This window comes from Anoplopoma fimbria, chromosome 3 (assembly GCF_027596085.1).
Source record: "Anoplopoma fimbria isolate UVic2021 breed Golden Eagle Sablefish chromosome 3, Afim_UVic_2022, whole genome shotgun sequence".
Classification (NCBI taxonomy): Eukaryota; Metazoa; Chordata; class Actinopteri; order Perciformes; family Anoplopomatidae; genus Anoplopoma; species Anoplopoma fimbria.
This window is the reverse complement of record NC_072451.1, coordinates 8,759,788-8,779,316: the sequence shown is the minus strand read 5'-3', so window position 1 is coordinate 8,779,316 and position 19,529 is coordinate 8,759,788. Positions and strand designations below refer to the sequence as shown.

Sequence of the window (19,529 nt, the reverse complement as noted above, 5' to 3'; positions counted from 1 at the left end):
AAGGACTCCAAGAAGGCTGCGTACTCCGAACTGCCGTTTGGTGCATAGGCACAAATGACAGTCAGAGACTTCCCCCCTGCGATTCGCAGTCGCAGGGAGGCGACCCTCTTGTTCTCCGGGGAGAACTCCAAAACAGCGGCGCTCATCCGGGGGCTTGTGAGTATCCCCACACCCGCCCGGCGCCTCTCACCCTGGGCAACTCCGGAAAAGGAAAAAGTCCAGCCCCTCTCCAGGAGTTTGGTTCCAGAACCAGTGCTATGCGTGGAGGTGAGTCCAACTATATCTAGTTGGTACCGCTCCACCTCCCGCACTAACTCCGGTTCCTTCACCGCCAGAGAGGTGACATTCCACGTCACTAGAGCTAGTCTGTGATGCCGGGGGTCAGCACGCCCAAGTTCCCGCCCCAGCCTGCCGCCCAGCTCACACTGCACCCCAGGCATTGGGGTCGGGTAATTGTCTTGCTGACTCATATTGTCATGGTTTCACCTGCAGTAACCTCTCATCAAGTTACCTCAGGTCAGGGCCTAAATGTTATCAGTGTTTATCCCTGTCCCTGATGCCTGGCCACAGGCCTTTGATTTGTGTCAACAGCCGAAAGATTTATGTCCAGAATTTAACATGCAGTGGCAGAATCATTCCTTTTTGAAAAGGTCAAATTAATAATAAAAATGAGCTGTGTGGAACTGAAAGCCTATAAGCTACTGATATCATTATCTTTAGTAATAGGTAAACAACAATCATAATATATACAAATATGAACATAAAATACTGGTGGTGCAGAATGTCCCCATTAACAGGTAAACAAAGGTTTCTGGTCAACCCACATTTGGCATGACGGATCTTTAACACCTGGTAATCTTGGTACATTATTTACCACTGTGAAAGGAACAAAGTCCCAAATGACTTTAGCATCTTTGATACTTAAAGGTTCTATTTGGGATTCAGATCATAATTATAGCAGCAAACAGTCATTTGCGGACCACATAGACCAGACCGACGACAAATCCTCACATGAATAATTTAATACTCATGAATTTTTTAATAACTGTAAATGTTCTCTTACAGATGGGGACATTCTGCACTACCAGCATTTTATGTTCATATTTGTATATATAATACTTTTTTAAGTTTTGTTAACATATTCTTTTTATATATATATATTTAAATGATGAATCATTCCCTTTCACTATTAATGGGAAATGTCTACTCCATCAAGATATTTGAATACATTTTAATTATATTTAATTATTTATTTATTGTAATTTATTTCTATTTTATTAACCCAGTGGGGGGCACTCTTTGATCTGATGACCTGTATCTTCCCTGAGGCTCCATTGCTCACACACATGAACTCTTATCTTGTTTTATGTTCTTTTGAAGTTTGAGTGTCCATGAGATATGTCATCACAATGTGACTGTGAAATAACATTCTCCACAGTGTAATGAATAGCATGCATACACGTGTCTGGACAGCTGGCCTTGACTTGACAATGGTGGGTTTGTTATCAGCAACACACATCTCAGTAATTCAGTTTGTTGTTGCATAACTCTACATCCTTCTTGTTCACTCTGGAGTCAGCTGTCTGAACTGCAGAGGTTACTTCAGGCCAATGGGGTTATTGCTGGATAAATATGGTTACGCTAAAGTAGTTCTGAGGCAGTTCCTTTCATTTTTTAAAATTGTACTGGTCAGAGTAGTTTTAGCATGCTTTTTACTTTTACTTGAAAGGATTCTTAGAGAAATATCCTTATTTTATTCTGTTAAATCTGGATACATTACTCACGCTACTTCTATTTATTATTGTATACATCATGATCCGTTAAGAGGCAGGTGGTCCAGGTCTGCTGGCATTCCTACTGCAGCCACGCTGCAACATGACTCTCTGTACAAAGCAGTATGGATGAAGCTACAGCAAGTGAGGATGAAAGCAGTAGCCTACAACGAAGAATGGAAGGGGAGCAGGGGTATATTTAATGCAGAGCTGATTCAATGATTGGTGTGCTGAGTGATGATTGCAGGCAGGAGAATGAGCAGAGTGAAGCTGGAAGCCAGGGAGGTGAAGACAGGGGACCATGCCCAAGCCAGCTGAAAAGAGACAAACACAGGGAGAGAGACAGGAACACTAAGGATGGGAACACAGGGAAAACACTATGGAAGCTAGAGTTATGGTGTGGCCACAATACTATTCAATGGGTATGCAAGTAGTGTGCATTAACTAGTCATGCTTTGTGTAGCCTGATGAAGAGAGACAGAAAAGTAGAGACCACCACACACCTTTATTTAACAGGGAATTAATGATGAAACATGACATCATTATCTCCTAATTTGGTTAAACGAGTCATCCAATGTGAGATATTTTCAGAAAGATAAGAGAACGATATGTCACCTTCTCTAATCTTAGTGTCTTCATGTGACTGGAGAGACATGGTTGTGATTTGTGACTGTGATGATCAAAGGTATGGACACTAATATGTTGACATTTTTTATATCTACTTTTTGACATAACAGACTAACAGGCTAATTTATCTGACAAAAAATAATAATATAATATTGGAGACAACAGCAAATAATATAATTGAATATAAGAAAAATCTATACTTCCTTTTGTACTCTCACTCAAGTACTGTAGTTATCCTAATGAATAGTTTTACTTCTTCTTGAATGCTTTTCTTTGCAAAATAACAGTACTTTTACAGTTTTTAGTTACTCTAAATACCACAGGTCCCATAGCCAGAGGAAACATCTTGGACAGGCATCTGATTTCACCAGACTGGCCTTGATTTTGTCAGCGTTCATTAATCATTAAACCTGCAAGCACTGTTCTTTTTGGCCACATGGGGTCAACACAAACAATCTGTTAACAGACACTAACTGATATAACCAACTTTTAAGTTGATATAGTAAACTTGTTAGCATAAAGTTACTTAGTTACATGTCCAGCAATTATGGAACAACCTTAATATTCAATTGGAGTCCTGTTTCTGATGATCAAGTCCAATATTTCACATGTTTTGGTCTTTATAATTCTTGAGTACTTTATCTGTCTGTATCTTTAGCTGCTGAATGCTGCACTATGTTCTCATGTCAGTCTGCTGCGACTGAAAACTACAGTGTGAGAGAGTGAACCAAAACACTTGGTTAGCTAGCATGGATTTCCAAATCAATTCCTTTTTTTCAAGGCTGAATGAATTTGAACTGAGAAAACATGCCAACTGCCCACGGACTGTAGAAATCCAGTGCTCTTCAGAACTTCAGACTTACTGTGTGAAATGTTATGAGCTAATTTGTGCACAATATTCACTGACATGATGAGGGCCCTTGTTTACTTCCAGACCCTGTCTTGAGCAGGGTATCTGATGACAAAAAGTAGCTTTAAGAACTTTCTGCCTATCGTCCAGCAAAGAGAATGTATACATTTCATCAGGAAGTGGGATTCAAGGAACATAGATTAATGGGGGGCCAGCAGATCAGGGTCCTGGTGGTTTATTCCTGGCAGGTTTTTTCTATATGAACAGGGCTGCAGTGGTAAAATAAAACCTGGCCTTACCTCAGCTACTCTATTGCAGGCCACTAGGGCAGTTATGATTGAAAGATGGACCTATCAGTTTCTATGTCAACAACCAATATCAAATAAACCCCAATCTATACTGTTTTTATTATAGATCTATGTTTGGATTATAACATAAAAATCAACAAATTGATTGATTTGGAGACAGCAAGCTCACATACAGAAAGGAAAAAGGAATAGTTTGTGTTTCTCAACTGATGAAAACTAAAACTATATGGCAATTGTACCACTGTTGACAAAAAATACTGATAAAAACAGCTCTTAAAAGTGTAATAAAGCACAAAAAAAATTGTAGGTATTGTGAAGTGTTGCTCCTTGTTGGAAATAATCTGTCACTCATTTGGCAGGTTTAAATCTTGTGTTTTAAATTTTGTTTCTGTCTTTTGTTACATCCTGAGTTTACTTTTTCCTCATCCGTTCATATAGTCAAAAATAAAAGCCCTCAATTGAAATATATGACAGCTCATCAAGCTGTATTCAAATTGTATAGAGTTAATTACAACAGTTGTGGATTAACTTAATGTGGGAACATAGGTTATGGAGTTAAATACAAGCTTACATAAACTATACAAGCTAATAAGCCCTGTTGGAGCAGAGTAAAGTATTTGCAAATGCTCCTCATATATATATATATATATATATATATATTATTTTTTTATTATTATTTTTTTTTTTTTTCTGCCTTATACATGTTTGTTGAGCATTATGTTGTTGTAAAGCAAGGCCACAGTAAATCTTGTAAGGAAGAGTAGCATTGCTGCAATGACCTTTGTGGGTTGAAAGGTGGTCATGTGTGTTTTGTTGTACATGTGACCACACCCAGCTGTGAGTACCAAAAGCATTGCACAATGCATTGTGAACACTGCACTGAATAGGGTGTGAACAGAGCATGCAGTGCTCTTAGAGAAAAAAAAAATATATATACATACATACACTTATAACCTGCTTCCTTGTTATCAACTAAGCAGACCACAATTAAATCTGGTTAAAACAGCATTCAGCCTGGAAGCTATTAAAGGTTGGCACCTACACTATTTTCTTTATAGCATGTAATTAGTTGTGAATGTGTTTTCATGCTGCAAGCCGTATTCATGTTAAAACTTACTTTCTACCTTTAAATTGCTTTTGTAGACTGAGCTCCAAACATAATCTTGAATTTGTTAATCTTTTGTATTAATTGTTACATTTGACACAGTTATCACTATACATTGGTTCATTTTTTTTTTATTTTGAACTGTTTCTACAACAAACAAAGACCTTAACCCTAGGTATATTTATTGGATTTCTTCTGGAGCTTTTAGCCACAGTAACCTTGTATCTTCATTATTACTTTTTTACATTATTAGTATATGTAAAGAGAGAAAGCGAGAGAGGTAGACATACTGTATTAGGACGAGAAAGCTTTACTGTTGTATTTGCACTGAGTTTAACACAGACATCTGAAAATGGCAAAACAGACAAGTGTACAAATGTATTGATTTATTTTCTGTTTGTACAGCATGTACACATCAACATATGCATGTATGTTGCACTTTTGTTCAGTGACTAAGCTTGAGACTGGCAAGGAAATATAAGTAAAACAGCTGTGCATGTTTACAATGGAGTTCTGACCTCGCCTCCAGGTTCATCCCATTCTGCTCCTAAGAATATTTGGGTCTCAGACTCTTTGCTGTTTTCACTCATTGTCTAAATATTGTGTCTAGAATTTTATATATCCTATTCAACCCTCATAATTTTAATATTTTTTAATAGTTTACAGTCACATAATTGATCAGTTTTAATGTGTTACTATTAATGTTTTACCCTTTATGTGAAGCACTTGATTACCTGCTTTGCAATTATTGTACTGAAAGGGTGGATGGCACTGACAGTATTGGCAAACAATCAGAAGCATCTTTAGAGGCAGCAGTGCTTGAGAGTGAGACAGCCAGAGAGAGCAAACTCCAAGGTTGATTGAATCTCTATCTTCAGTAAGTGATAGTGCACTGATTACAGTAATACATCCATTGATAAAAAAGGAGTTTGGTCATGCAGCAATTTCACCTCACACAATAAATTAGCTGACGTGAAATATCAAAGTATCAAACAAGTGTTGATAGAGCAGAATAGATGAACCAATGTGTTTGCACAGATTTTCTACAAGCTATGATAAATACACAGATAGAAAATGAACATGTTTCATTGCAGAACATGTTCTGTGATAGTATGCTCACACACGTTAAAGTAGTACATTTTAAAAGTGTAGAAACGTTAACTCCCGGTAGCTCTAGGGATTAATGGAACACCAGTGTTTTTGGTTTTTGTGTGTAAAGTCCATTTACTAAAAGTCATGTACAATAAACGTTACTGAAGAGATTTTTCCAGAACAATCCATTTTTAAATTATACTGTTGGTTCTGTTGACGTAAAAATCATCTTTCAAAAACTTGAAAAATGCCTTACCACTGAGTCATGGTCATGTACATTTTTACAGGAGAAGACATTAAAACAGCAATTAAATCTTCCCCTTGATGTAAAATATACATTAAAAAAATATACAGTATCAGTCCTTGAATATGATTGAATTAACAAAATGTCAGACTTTGCTGGGAATTTGAATGTACTGGATGGGCTAAGCCTATAGCCGTGTAGTTGGATGAGATGAACAGGATAGAGAGGAAAGAAAAAAAGATAGGAAATAAGCTAAAACTGAAGAGAGAAATTGAACAGCTGGAAAAGTCAAGAAATGAGGTTGGGTCTTTTTTCAGTCTTTTTTCAGAGAGCTGGCCATTGCTTTTAAAACAATCACCAAAATAGAACGGGCTCTCCATCAGTCTTATACCACTGGGAAAAATGGAATAAGTAAACCCTATGGTTTCAGTAGTTACAATATGTTGGTCTATGTGCAAGAGAAAATGCTGTCCTTGCGCTGCAGAACAAAAACACACCTATCCAGAGTTAAACATGCCTGTCCCGCACAGACAAGTGCTAACAAGAAAACAGTAAAGAGGCTGTTAATATTCTATGTTCTGCTGTAGCTGTCTTTTCTCATGTAATGCTAATTGTAGTATGATTGGAGTTTAGTCTACACTGAATAACCATGCCACTATAATAGGGCATAGTGAAATATATTAAAATCAATGGCTGCCTGCAAGGTACAAACACTCTGCCACTTGATTTGAAGAACAACGCAATAATGTCACTGTACAATATTTGGGGGAAATTGGCCAATCGTGCAGTAACACATTTATTTAATAAATGAGTTTGGCTCTAGGTCCGTCCTCAGGAATTGTAGATGCAACTCAGCACTTTTACTCTGAGATGCCAGATGTCTGCCTGTCCAACTGAGACAGGAAGTTCTTGTCACAACACTACCAGATAGACAGAAGGTTTTTAACAGTTTCTAAGGGCTCCACTCATATGGGAACAATACATTATTTAGCAGAAAATTAAAGCAACAAAAATATATAATTCAGTCTATTTATATACAGCAAGGCATCTTCATTAACATTGTTGAATATACACTATGTACAATATGTACTTCTACCACTCTGCCTGGCGGATAGCTTATTGGTTCGATTTCAGCTTGTACCTGAAGTCCACATCATAGGTAGGCTGGAGGATTCCCAGACCAGCACGGGATTGGTCAAGAGCTGGGGCTTTGATAGCAGGGTCCAATAGTTCCATGTCAAAGTAGGACAGCACCAGAGTCAGGAATTGCTTGATCTCATACCCAGCAAAAAATCTGCCAGGGCATTTGGTGACCCCAGAGCCGAAGGGCATGTTGAAGTAACGCAGCCGCCGGCCATTGCGGTAAAATGTAGTTTTCTCATGACCCTTCTCATCCAGGAAACGGTCAAACTTGTACTCCTGCGGGGGGTTAAGGAGAGAGGGAGAGAGGAAGATGAGATGTAGTAGGGCAACACAAATTATAGTGATTTCCTGAAGAATATAGTTTCCTCATTGATTAAGTAGTAGGTGTACAGGAGTCTTACATATGGATCCTCATAGATTTCTGGATCGTAGTGGAGCATGGGTGGATATAGAGCAATGACGTCATCTTTCCTAATACGATAAGCTTCTTGGTTGTCAAGGTGAAGCAGGAAGTCCTCCTTGGCAACACGTACATTCATAGAAGCACTCGAAAGACGCATGGCTTCTTTAATGATGCTGTCTGTAGACAGAAAGTAGACAGAAATATGAAAAAAATGAATAAGTTTCATAACATTTCTTTACTGCATTTTAAAATTAAAACACGCTACAATTTCTGAAGGTAGACCGCAATGGTATGTTGTATACCGTGTATGCAATTAATTAGCTAGTTGTATTACAAGTTCCTTTTATTTTCTAGTAATCTTGCTGGTAATCTTACCCATAACAGGCATGTTGTCCAGCTGCTCCCTGGTCAGGTTCAGTGTGGGGTTGCTCGGGTCAGCCGTCTGCCCTGAATCCTCTAGAACTTTCTGCACCTCCTTACGAACTCCTTTCATAGCATCTGGGCTCCTGAGCACGGATAGAGGAGCCTGTTACTGTCACTGTTAAATATTATTATTAGTGTCTTCTTTATGCAACATAAAGTACATGGACATGTGTGAACATGATCTCATTCAATATTTGGTTTCAAATCCTTTGCCTTCAAATACTATCTGAAGTCTTTTTCCCATAATGCTCTACACCCTCAACATCCCCCTTAAAACTGGAAGTCATCACTTTGAATCCAGTCACTGTTTCATTTCAAATCCAATGTGATGGACTACAGGCAAAAAACTATGAAAAATAATCAAACAGTCAATTGGTTGTACCATGCAAATTAAATAATTTAAAAAATCATGTCACAATTGCAGCATATTGAATTAAAATGCTAGTCTCATGTTTGCCTACTTTGTCTTCATCAGTCAACAATTTAGTCTGCTGTGTTAGGCCAGTCAGTTACAATAGATTGGTCTGATTGGTCTTCAAATAGACATAAATATACATATGACTAATTCTAAGCCAGTAACGTCAGCCACCCTAGCCCCAAGCTGTGAACCAATACATGTGTTTTCATGATAACAATTTAACACACCTGACATTTAACTGACAAGAAAAAGAAAGCTTAAATTGAGATTTACTAATAACAATAAAGAGCCATTAGAGATTGCAAATATTTTCCTCTGTTTAAACAGAGCAGAACTTGCAACCACTACTGCCCGTTGAGTTGACCAATCCATTATGGCTGCCTTCTGTCCTTTTGCCTGTGAGAAAAGAGAACTATCAACATACCTGATCATATAAAAGAGACTCCAGAAGGTAGCAGGCAGGGTGTTAGCCTGGGAAGCCCAGAGCAGTGCGACATGGGTTCTGGCTTTGCTCAAGTCATTGAAGGTAGATAAGGAATCGTTCAGTATCATCCTCATAGAGATCAGATCAGACACGTTCTCCCTCTTGGACAGGTTTTCAGCATGCATGGTTTTTGCAAGATTCTAGACATTTAAAAAAAAAAGAAATACTTGAGTTTGTACTGCTTAAGTTGTTAGAAATAACAGCACATAGGCATTGTAGCTTCAGGTCATGGCAATTCATTTGTCATTGCTTCCTTTGATAGTGTTTGGAAAGGTTCACTGACCTCTCTGGCACTGTGGGCACTCTTGAAGACATGGATGGGCAGGCCAGCCACCAATGCCGGGAAGATCTTGTCAAACTCTTTGAAGTTCTCCAAAGCGTTGAGCACCAAGGCTTTCTGAGCCGCTTCCCTAGCCTGGCGTTTGTCTTCACCAAGCTCTTTTCCAAACAGGGTCAAGTATCCAGACTCAAACATCACCTTGGGGACAGCAGGACAGAAAGAAGCCTGTTAGGACTGTTGGGAACATTGTTTTCAAGTCCAAATTAAGCGCATAGAGGCTTTGGAGTGTAAAAAATAAATAAAAATGTATTCAGTTTTGTCGGTCAATTTAATCCAGACTGTCCACTATAAATTGTTGAACCTTAGGCCTGATTGCATACTACCTCTTGCAGTGTCTTAAAGTATCTTGTGTGCTTCCAGTCTAAAGTAAATTGCTGACCTTGTAGCAGAAAGCAAAGATGCCATCAACCTCCCAGTGGTCCTTGCTCGGGCTGAGTGTGTCCGACCTCAGCATGACGTCTTGTAGGTGGCCCATCATGGACTCTATCAGGGAGGGCAAAGCCTCACCCTGCAGGGTCTTCAGGAAGGTTTGGTGTAGGTTCTCGGTGGTGTGGCCATGTCGAGGGTCAAAGCTGTCATGGCCAAAGGCCTGGTGAGGACAGGAAAAAGAGGTTTAGGATCACTGGACAAGGACTTACTGGCATCATCAAAAAGTCCTTTATTGAGGAAGAAAACATTTTGTGACATAACATGGTATGCAGATTAGAGGATGAACACTAATAAATTAACCTTAACAGACGTAGCAAAGTGGAACTTCCTCCAATCCAGGTGTCTCCCCTGTCTGATGACTGAATGGTAAGAGAAGGGGTCACACAGGAAGTGGATGTACTGGCCTGCGATCTTGCAGGTGAAGATATGACCGTACTTCTTCTGGCGGCTGCGGAGGAACTGAAGAGGATTGGCCCCAAACTGCAGAGCACAACCCAGGTAGGGGATGAAGCCATTCTCAACTTCAGGCTCACCAGGTTGCCTATGGGCATTGACAAGAAGATAGCAGACAATATTCAGTGAAAGCCCAAACAAATAACCAGTGATGGAAGGTCACAGTGTTTTCTATATAAGGGCTCAGTTGTTTGTCTAGACAGAGGGGGTTTATGATGACTGTATGAATTCAAAAGTATAATACCTGACATTTATATATATATATTATTATTATTTTTTTTTTTTTTTCCTATTAAGGACTAATTCAACCTATAGCCAGCTCATGGACTCTTTTTACATTTTGTCCAATGCAAACCATGTATGTCCCAAACCAAAAAACATCTTGGTTAAGAAATAGGAGAATTGAAGGACGATAACCCGATATGGTTATACAATGTTTGCACTGAACAGCAGCTCCACTGACAAAATTACAGTTCTTAATATTAAACATCAATTTGAAAAATAAGATTGGTGCACCCTGGTGATCTTTTTTCAAATCAGTTGCACACCAAGGACGTCGTGGTTCATGGTCTGTGCCTTAACCCCTACGCCACCAGGGTGCCCCATGTCCCAGGGTTTAAGGGTGCTTACTATGTAATTGCAACCACTTTTTGTCACAACTCCACTATCAACTGTGAAATCATAGCGTAAAATGCTTCCCAGAATACTTAAAAGATTTATTACCCACTGCACATTTGTTTTTCATTGACTAAAAATGTATGCTTTCCTGATAATAAAAACTCATTCAGATCTCGTCAATGAGCCAAGTGTCTTTGAAGATGAACCTGATCCTCCCAACAACGACAGCATTTTCCAAAACAGTTACCATTGTTGTTATGTTTAAATGCCGCCCTAAATGTCATTATGATGCTCCGAAAACAAAATTCTTTGTAACATATATTTTACATTAGACACCATGGTTTGACCACAGCAGATAAGCACTGACAGCACACTGGTAAATCAACAGCATACACACAAACAGATTCTAACATCTTTACAAAAGCTTTTGTTTTATTAACTCACACTGCATGCATACCTATGTCACTCACAATGTGTAACTGGATACATACACTTCCAAATGCATCATGTTGATGTTCCAGACACACTGTATAAGTAAAATACAACAACTATAAGAAATGCATAATACATTGAATCCTACATGTCCTATGTCTAGTCTTACCTGCGTCGTATCCCCACAGCAAGCCATAAAAGGCAGCAGAATCCCACCACTACTGCCCAGATCAGCGCAATGCTTATTATCATGGTAATGTTGTTGTTGTTGATGATGATGAGAGGAAGACCCAGCACCTCAGGAGGCTAACTATCGACTACTACTGCTTCACACAGATCACTCTGACAGGAATGTAGGTGTAAAGATGCTGCCCTAGGTGCCTGGAGTTTTCCAACCCAGAGACTATGAACGCAAAGTGACACTGCAGATTATGCAAGCAGCCTGTGTGTGTTGATTCAACCAAGTATGATGACAGGCAGTGTGTGACAGGTTTTTATACCTGCTCTGTTCCTTAGGGTGGGCCCAAGGGCTGATTCAGGGGAGTGGTATGATAACATCACTTGAGTCAGCACCAGTTGCAAAAGTTTTTTTTTTTATTATTTGTTGTGCAACATAATGAGCTTTATCCTATCTGCAATGGTTTTCTTTGAGATAACCCTGCATGCATTTTTGAATAAAGGAAGTTGGGGTCGATTTTCTTCAGCATTTCTTTGCGTTTTTTAAATAATTCCCATTCAGATAATTTGACAGCAAAAAACTCTGCTTTAGCATAAACAGAATAATCTTTTTTCAAGTGTCATATAAAAAGTCATCTTCATTCCAAATTTTGTATCAAGTTATTTTTGTAGAATAATTGTGATAATTGCTTGTGAATTTCGTTTAAAACGATGGTTTATGCTTTTAGATGCTTGTTTAAGAAAGGAGATGCACTTATGACTTCTGGTGACTAGTAGTTCTCTTGAATACCTATGTTGAATACACTTATTGTAAGTCGCTTTGGATAAAAGCGTCTGCCAAATGACTGTAATGTAAAGTAATGTAAAATCTTGAAAGCTTATCTAACTGGGATTTCTCTAGAAAATAGGATTCCATGAATGGTTTGTGTTTTTGTGTTTGTGCGTGTGTGTGTGTGTGTGTGTGTGTGTGTGTGTGTGTGTGTGTGTGTGTGTGTGTGTGTGTGTGTGTGTGTGTGTGTGTGTGTGTGTGTGTGAGAATGTGTGTGTGTGTGATGACCTTGACCAGAGTCCATGGACAGTGTTACCTGAAAAACTGCACTGTGATAGTGCTCTGGGTTGGTAAATAGATTCAAGGTCCCTGCTGTGCTCCTGTGTGCGTGTGCATATGTGCATATTGTGTTTGAGTACAAGCTGGAGTGGAAATTAACATCATTATTGTATGGTATGTGACAACAGACAAGTATTACCTGTTAAAACCTGTCATTGTGCCAGTTGAGATCAAATCAAGTTCATCGAGAAAAACAACATTAGAAAAGGATAACAAATTACATAAATGAAAAACACCTCACAGTTTGTGTGATGATGAGTCATCCATCTACCTAGATACAATTATAAACACAAAATATATGTAGATATAAAATGCCTGCATGATAGCAGTGATAGAGGTGTAGGCAGAAGTGAAACACTAGTCAAGGAAGTGGCGTAAGTACAATGGGCCCCAGTGAATGTTATGATGACGGTCCCTAGTGCACCTACTGTCTGAAATGTATGACTGCGTGCTCAGCTCTGCTTGTCAGTCTTGACAGATTTTGCACCTAAACTAGCCACCATATATCGTATCGTCTTGTCACATGATGGTCTCTTCACCCGTACTATGGCATGAGACTATCAGATTCCCCATAGTTCCACTCCTAATTTACATTTTCGCAAGGCATTAGTTATGTCTATAAAACATGGCATAACAGAGGATTGTTGTGCAGAAAGAATAAGATTTTTTTGTTTTAGAGTAAAAGCATGAAGCCTTGCATAGCGTGTGGTCCTACACCTACTAAGCATTAATCTACGCACAGCGTTTCCACGCCCCCTCTGGCATTTATTTGGTCGTTTGTAGTTCAAGAATATAATTGCAATCAGAACGGTTAATCCTGCCATGCTTCAAACTATGTACCTCGTATGGAGGTGCCGCATTTATATGTGACTCCACTTAACAAATAACTTGCCCATATAAAAAAGAAAAAACACCTGTGTTTCATCAACCATTAGTTGCCAGATTGCCAATTTGAAGCTCAAGCTCTACATTTTGGCTGTGCCATCTTGGTATTTAGCCAAGTAGGTGGAGCTAACTACAACCAAATGGTGAATATGACATTTTCAGGCGACCAAACGGTTACAATTATAACGAACCCCACCAGTGCAGCGAAACTTGAGGTGTTAGTTAATGCAACTGTTTGGAGTTTTTTCCATACTAAAACATGCATCCAATAAAACTGTAGTACTCCTAGTCAGAGTAAGGTCTGGCAAAGAGATATTATTGAGATAGCTGGCTAGCAATCTCACATGGTGGTTGGGTCAGAAAAGTTACATAACTCAGTGTATTCAAACAAACTTCTTTCAAGGGACATGTCTTTCACAACACTCTCTTGTCATTAGTATTGACGAGTTCATGTGGAAGGCAGACAGTGGAGGTTTATGGTCTGTTGTTTAACACTTTAACACATGGTTCTGTCTATTTGGTTATAAAGCATGCGGTTCAATGCAAGCAACTCTTTTAAACATGTAAATATTTTATTCACTAGTTGATTTTTGTAAGTGACCTACAGAGTCCTCCGATCCTTGATCAGTGATTTAATTGTTGTGTTATTAATGCTGAACAAGAGATTTACAAGGACAATGCAGCTTACTGACTGTGTCAAGGTCAAGGTTTAGGTTGACTGAGCAGCTCTTGTATTAGTTTCTCAATTTTCAGTTTCTTATCTGGTAATTATAAAGTAGTCCGACCTTTGCACCTTTGTCAGGAAACTCCTGGGTATACCTGGGTAACCTTGAAAATTGGCTTTGCATGCATCATTTAGTGATGACGGGCTGTATGGTTCATACCTCTAAAATGAAAATAAACTTAGCAGCTGGGCAGACAGTCGAAGAAGAACCCTGGGATGCTATATTACTTTAATGCTATTCTGTGTACTGACATTTAAAGCAGGTTTCAACCTTGTGTCTGAAGCTTTGGTCATATGCTGCTGTGTGTTGTGTCTGTTATTCAGATTCTAAATCTTAGTCACAGTAACAAAACCCCATTTTAAAAATATTTCATTAAAATTAGTAGTGATTAGTAAGCATTAGTAGTGTCTAGGCTGATTAGGATTTTGCCATTAAATCACTAAATCTTCTGCTCTTCATTTAAATGAATAGGTAGGGTAAAGGTTCAAATATATTTTTTGAGTATGGATGGTGTGATGTAATTTAATGATAATAATTGTTTAATCTGGCTGACTGACCTCTAGTATCCAGTCAGTTGTTGTCCAGTTCAAATGATGGTGTTCTACAGTAACCTGGAACTCCCCGCCACTTTTCAGGTCACTACTGGCTAAATGACATAGTATGAGGACGCGGCCTACGTCTGCCGGGTTCATTGCATACAGCGAAGGCTGGACCGAGCGGTCCCCGAAATGAGACGGTCTGGTCTACAGAGGATTTCCTGTTTGCGTCACCAGCTTTTCGCGACCCCACCCTTTTGCCGCTCCCATCTCCAAGCAACCAGTTGTCATAAAAGAGGTAAAGCTAAGTTAAAATATTATAATGGAGAGCTGGTATAAATAGCACAGCTGGTTAGTTAATAGCGTCACGTAAATTAACTGATCATTTTAACATAAGTGTGATCTGATCAGGTCCTTTGTTTTTAGTTTTAACACTTGTATCTTTAAATATTCACTTGAGTTAAAACCCAATAATTACATTTAAATGTAACCACAAACGACTGTACTTTATGTGTATGCATAAAGACACACAATAACATTTTCAGGATTTCAACATTTCCTCTTTTGGGTTTTGTTTCATGCTCACATCTGCTCTCACAGAAACACATAATAATCTGTTGTAGAAAAAGGAGAGTTTTTTCTATGATACAACTGCTGTAAATCACATTAATGAAAAGATAATAAATGACCACAAAAGGAGATACAGTTGGCCTTCAACATTTACATATTGTCTTAAATCAAACCCTATTTTTTCCCAACTGTTGTTGCTGTGCAGTTCTCTTTTTCAAATGTTCTCTTATTCAAAAAGAAAATACATACATAGACCATGTAATGTTAGAAAAGCTTTCTGAGATAGCAGAGGATAAAGGGAGAAAAATAAAACGTAAAAAGAGAAATTAGATTAAGATATATCTTTTTTAAACAAGCCACATATAGGCTGCCAGTATACTCCACCAGAAATGCTTGTTGAATAGTTGAATAGCTTCAGACCCCGCGTATGAAAAACTTTTCCTAACAATCCATCCAAAAGTCCCCAATTACACAGTTTGTCATATAATCTGACATAAGAAAGCAAGATTATTCAGTGAAACCATTGTGCTTTGCAGCATGAATGAAAGAGGACTCCTAAAATAACAAAGACTAAAAACCATTAAGGTCCTAGTGTTCCACCTCCCAAAATAGTAAAAATCTAAAATGAAATATTTTACTATTGTTTTCCGAAAATCTCTAAACCTGACCCCTTTTGCACGATTAACGTTAATGTGGTTCTGTAAAAGTAGCCCTTGTTTAAACCTGCACAAATTGATTTGTATTTGCAACTTGGGGCAGTACAACAAGCTGTAAACACAGAAAACATAGTCATTATTCTAATGTGGATTGGATTTTATTGGCTCTTGTTGGCAAAAACTTGCCTATTTACACATCTAGCAGACAAAAAACAACATAAGGATTCATTTAGAATTGTGTTTGTGTCCACCTGCTGAACATATGTCCAATATTGATTTACTCTCCTTTTTACTCTTGTTTGGTCTCCCCTCCTCTCCTCTTACAAGTAGTCAAATTGGAAATAAACAATAAAAGAGTCTGCAGATACTTTATGTTAGTGGCTCTGTGAGGCTAAACTTAGGCTCTGAACAAAATGTTAACTTTAGCATGCAACTATTCCCACAATTATGTTATAAAACCAGTAATGATATCAAATCTGGCATGTGGAAAAGGTTCATCCAGCTTTGAACTAGCTCTGTGTTGGCAGGTATAAGTGGGTTGGTATGGCCTTAAACTGGAATCAACTGTGATAGGTGTAGATGAAGTTCAGCAACGGGACAGAGACAGACAGCGAAAGAGAGATAAAAAAAGGTCAATAGAGCAAAGAAACTGATTGATAATCACTAAGCCCCAATAAACAAATACTTACCTATTATCAACTGTTCAGTCTGCACAGCCTTGAAACTCCTGATAAGCTGCAGTAATACGCTTGAGCTTAGTTTAGCTATTCAAGGTAGTAGACAAAAAATACTATTTAATTTCTAAACTATTTAAGAAGTGCATCAGTGGACACCTCAAGACCTGAGCTCCAGGATCAGTTGACAAGTTTTAATAATGAATTTCTACCATTAGATAAATTCTGCTGTTTTCATACTAATGCCAGCATCCACGTATGTTACAACAGGCCACTGCAGCCACATGGTATTCTGCTGGAAAGACAATATGAATTCTTCTTGGTCACTGTTGTATCAGCCACCTCCTGAAGAAGAATATCTTGCTGAAATGTTGATTCATAAAATTTAAAATGATCCTGCATCAGAGGCTGCATGGGAGTATGCTGCCTACCCATTTTTATGGAATACAGAGAAACAGACACTGTATTCATGCATTCAGTCCAGGCAGTTCTAGATAAAGTCCACTTCCTCTCTGTGGACTGTGTGAGACATGGGCTTGTGTATTTTAAGTGCATTATTACAGCAGTAAAAGTCAACTAAAGAGTTTTTTTTTAATCAATCTTGTATGCTGTGTTAACTCACACTGCACATTTAATCAGCCTCTCTTCACGGCCTGAACCTGCAAATTTTATGCTTACACTGTATGGATCAATAAACTAGCATCTAATAGCACATCATTTTAAGTCAAAAGGGTTAATTCAAACTAGACAACTGCATCCTAAACAATATTTACAAGAAAAGAGAAAGGCTGCATTACTTTGTACAATTTTACTTTGAATGGAATGTAAAAAAAGTAAAATGTGGAACCGCATGTGGCTGTAAGATAATATGGATGAATATATAGGACAATATGGTCTGTTTGTTCTAACTCACACAGGCTCCACCCTCTACTGGCATCTATGGATAATAGAGTCTCTGTAATAAGATTTGATGGTCAATGGTGTCGAACGCAGCACTAAGGTCTAACAATACAAGTACAGAGACAAGTCCTTTGTCTGAAGCTATTAGAAGGTCATTGGTAATTTTCACCAGTGCTGTCTCTGTGCTATGATTCACTCTAAATCCTGACTGAAAATCCTCAAATAAACTATTGTTATGCAGAAAGTCATACAGCTGATTTGCTACTGCTGTCTCGAGGATCTTAGAGAGGAACGGAAGGTTAGATATAGGTCTATAGTTAGCCAACACCTCTGGATCAAGAGTAGGTTTCTTAAGAAGAGGTTTAATTACAGCTAGTTTGAAGGCCTGTGGTACATGGCCCGTTAGTAAAGACAGATTGATCATTTCTAATAAAGAATTGCTAACTAAAGGTAAAAAGCAGCCAAGTCGGAATCGGGTCTAAGAGACAGGTGGAAGGTTTAGACTTAGAAATAGTTAAAGTCAATTGTTGAAGGTCGATGGGTGAAAAGCCATCTAAATATATATCAGGTTCTACAGCTGTTCCTAAGGTTCCTGTGTTTGAGGATCGATCGGTACTGGTTGAGGGCAGTAGATTATTATTTTTTTCTCTAATAGTTAGAATCTTATCATTAAAGAAGTTCATGAAGTCACTACTACTGAGGTTTATAGGAATACATGGCTCAGCAGAGCTGTGACTCTCTGTCAGCCTGGCTACAGTGCTGAAGAGAACCCTAGGGTTGTTCTTATTTTTCTCTATTAATGCTGAATAATAGGCTGCTCTAGCATTACGGAGTGCCTTCTTATATATTTCAAGACTGTCTCGCCAGACTAACCGCGCTTCTTCCACATTGGTGGAACGCCATATCCTTTCAAGCTATCGCGATGTTTGCTTTAATTCGCGGGTTTGAGGGTTATACCATCGAGCAAAACTTCTTTCTTTTATTAGCTTCTTTTTTAGAGGAGCTATAGAGTCTAGTGTCATTCGCAGTGAGCCTGCAGTACTATCGACAAGATGGTCAATCTGAGACGGACTAAAGCTAGCGTAGGAGTCCTCTGTTATATTGAGCAATGGTAATAAATTAAACCCTGATGAAATCGCTTCTTTAAATTTAGCTACAGCATTATCAGATATACATCTAGTGTAGAAACTTTTGCCTAATGGCGTACACACTGGTAGTAAAAATTAAAAAGTTATTAGATAATGGTCTTGTAAAAGAGAGTTCTGTCGTGAGACAATTACATTTTCTATTTGAAAAGGGATTTGGGACTGATATCACAGTTGAGCCTTCCAATCTGTACAGCATACGACATCCTCTGTCTTTGGTCGCTCAACTAAAAGGAAAAACTCATCCCTAAAAATGTTTTAACGGGGGAACAAAAGACAGAAGAAACCTTCGGGAGAACAACAGAGGAGGAATCCCCTCTGCAATAGATGTCATAAGTACAGAATGAACAACATAATAAAAATGACAACGTAGTTGATCCACATTATATAAATGATACAAATAAGCGAAGTAAGCAGCAGTAGCACCAAGGATAGCAGAATAATAATGAAAAAATTATGACTACTAATAACAACAGCAGACGACATATTAGATTGATAAGTATAATAAAAGCAGTAACAGTAACAGGAATATAAATAAATAATAATAATAAACGATAATAACAAAAATTCCCGCCAAAGTTAATCACAGAGTCCCACAAGGTTTTGTGCTTGAACCAAATCTATTCACCTTATAACTGCTTCCTTTAGCATTATTATTAGTAAACACTCTATGAACTTTAACGTTATGCAGATGATACCCAATTATATCTATCCATAAAGCCAAACCAAACTAGTTAGCTAAACTCCAAGTATGCCTTAAGGACATACAAATCTGGATTACCTGCAATTTTCTGATGTTAAGCTCAGACACAACTAATAATATGGCCTTCAACTTCCACATATAACAAACTTCAAGGACGGCCTTTTCTCACCTGCATAACATTGCAAAAATCAAGCACATCCTTTCTCTAAACAATGCAGAAAAATGTGTCAATGCTTTGTTAATACTAGACTAGATTATAAAAACTATAAAAAACAGAATATAATTTAAATTCCTCCACCTCAGATACAA

At 38.3% G+C, this 19,529-nt stretch overlaps 1 protein-coding gene across 1 annotated transcript; it reads right to left on the bottom strand.

The window, feature by feature from the left end:
• Positions 1–4,835: 4,835 nt before the first annotated feature.
• LOC129113235 (cytochrome P450 7A1) lies at positions 4,836–11,595 on the bottom strand. Its single transcript, XM_054625453.1, has 8 exons — positions 11,311–11,595; positions 9,939–10,179; positions 9,589–9,798; positions 9,153–9,347; positions 8,810–9,009; positions 7,920–8,050; positions 7,543–7,721; positions 4,836–7,417 (listed from the first exon to the last, which is right to left on the bottom strand). The coding sequence occupies exons 1-8, from the start codon at positions 11,391–11,393 to the stop codon at positions 7,115–7,117; spliced, it is 1,542 nt and encodes a 513-aa protein (XP_054481428.1). The 5' UTR covers positions 11,394–11,595; the 3' UTR covers positions 4,836–7,114.
• Between the last annotated feature and the right edge of the window lie 7,934 nt (positions 11,596–19,529).

What these genes read in the sequence shown, in the direction of transcription:
- LOC129113235 (XM_054625453.1), bottom strand. Translation starts at nt 11,393, where the DNA reads ATGATAATAAGCATTGCGCTGATCTGGGCAGTAGTGGTGGGATTCTGC. An exon ending in GTGCCCACAGTGCCAGAGAG is followed by an intron (nt 9,010 to 9,152) that starts GTCAGTGAACCT and finishes TTAAATGTCTAG; the next exon opens with AATCTTGCAAAAACCATGCA. An exon ending in AAATCTATGAGGATCCATAT is followed by an intron (nt 7,418 to 7,542) that starts GTAAGACTCCTG and finishes AACCCCCCGCAG; the next exon opens with GAGTACAAGTTTGACCGTTT.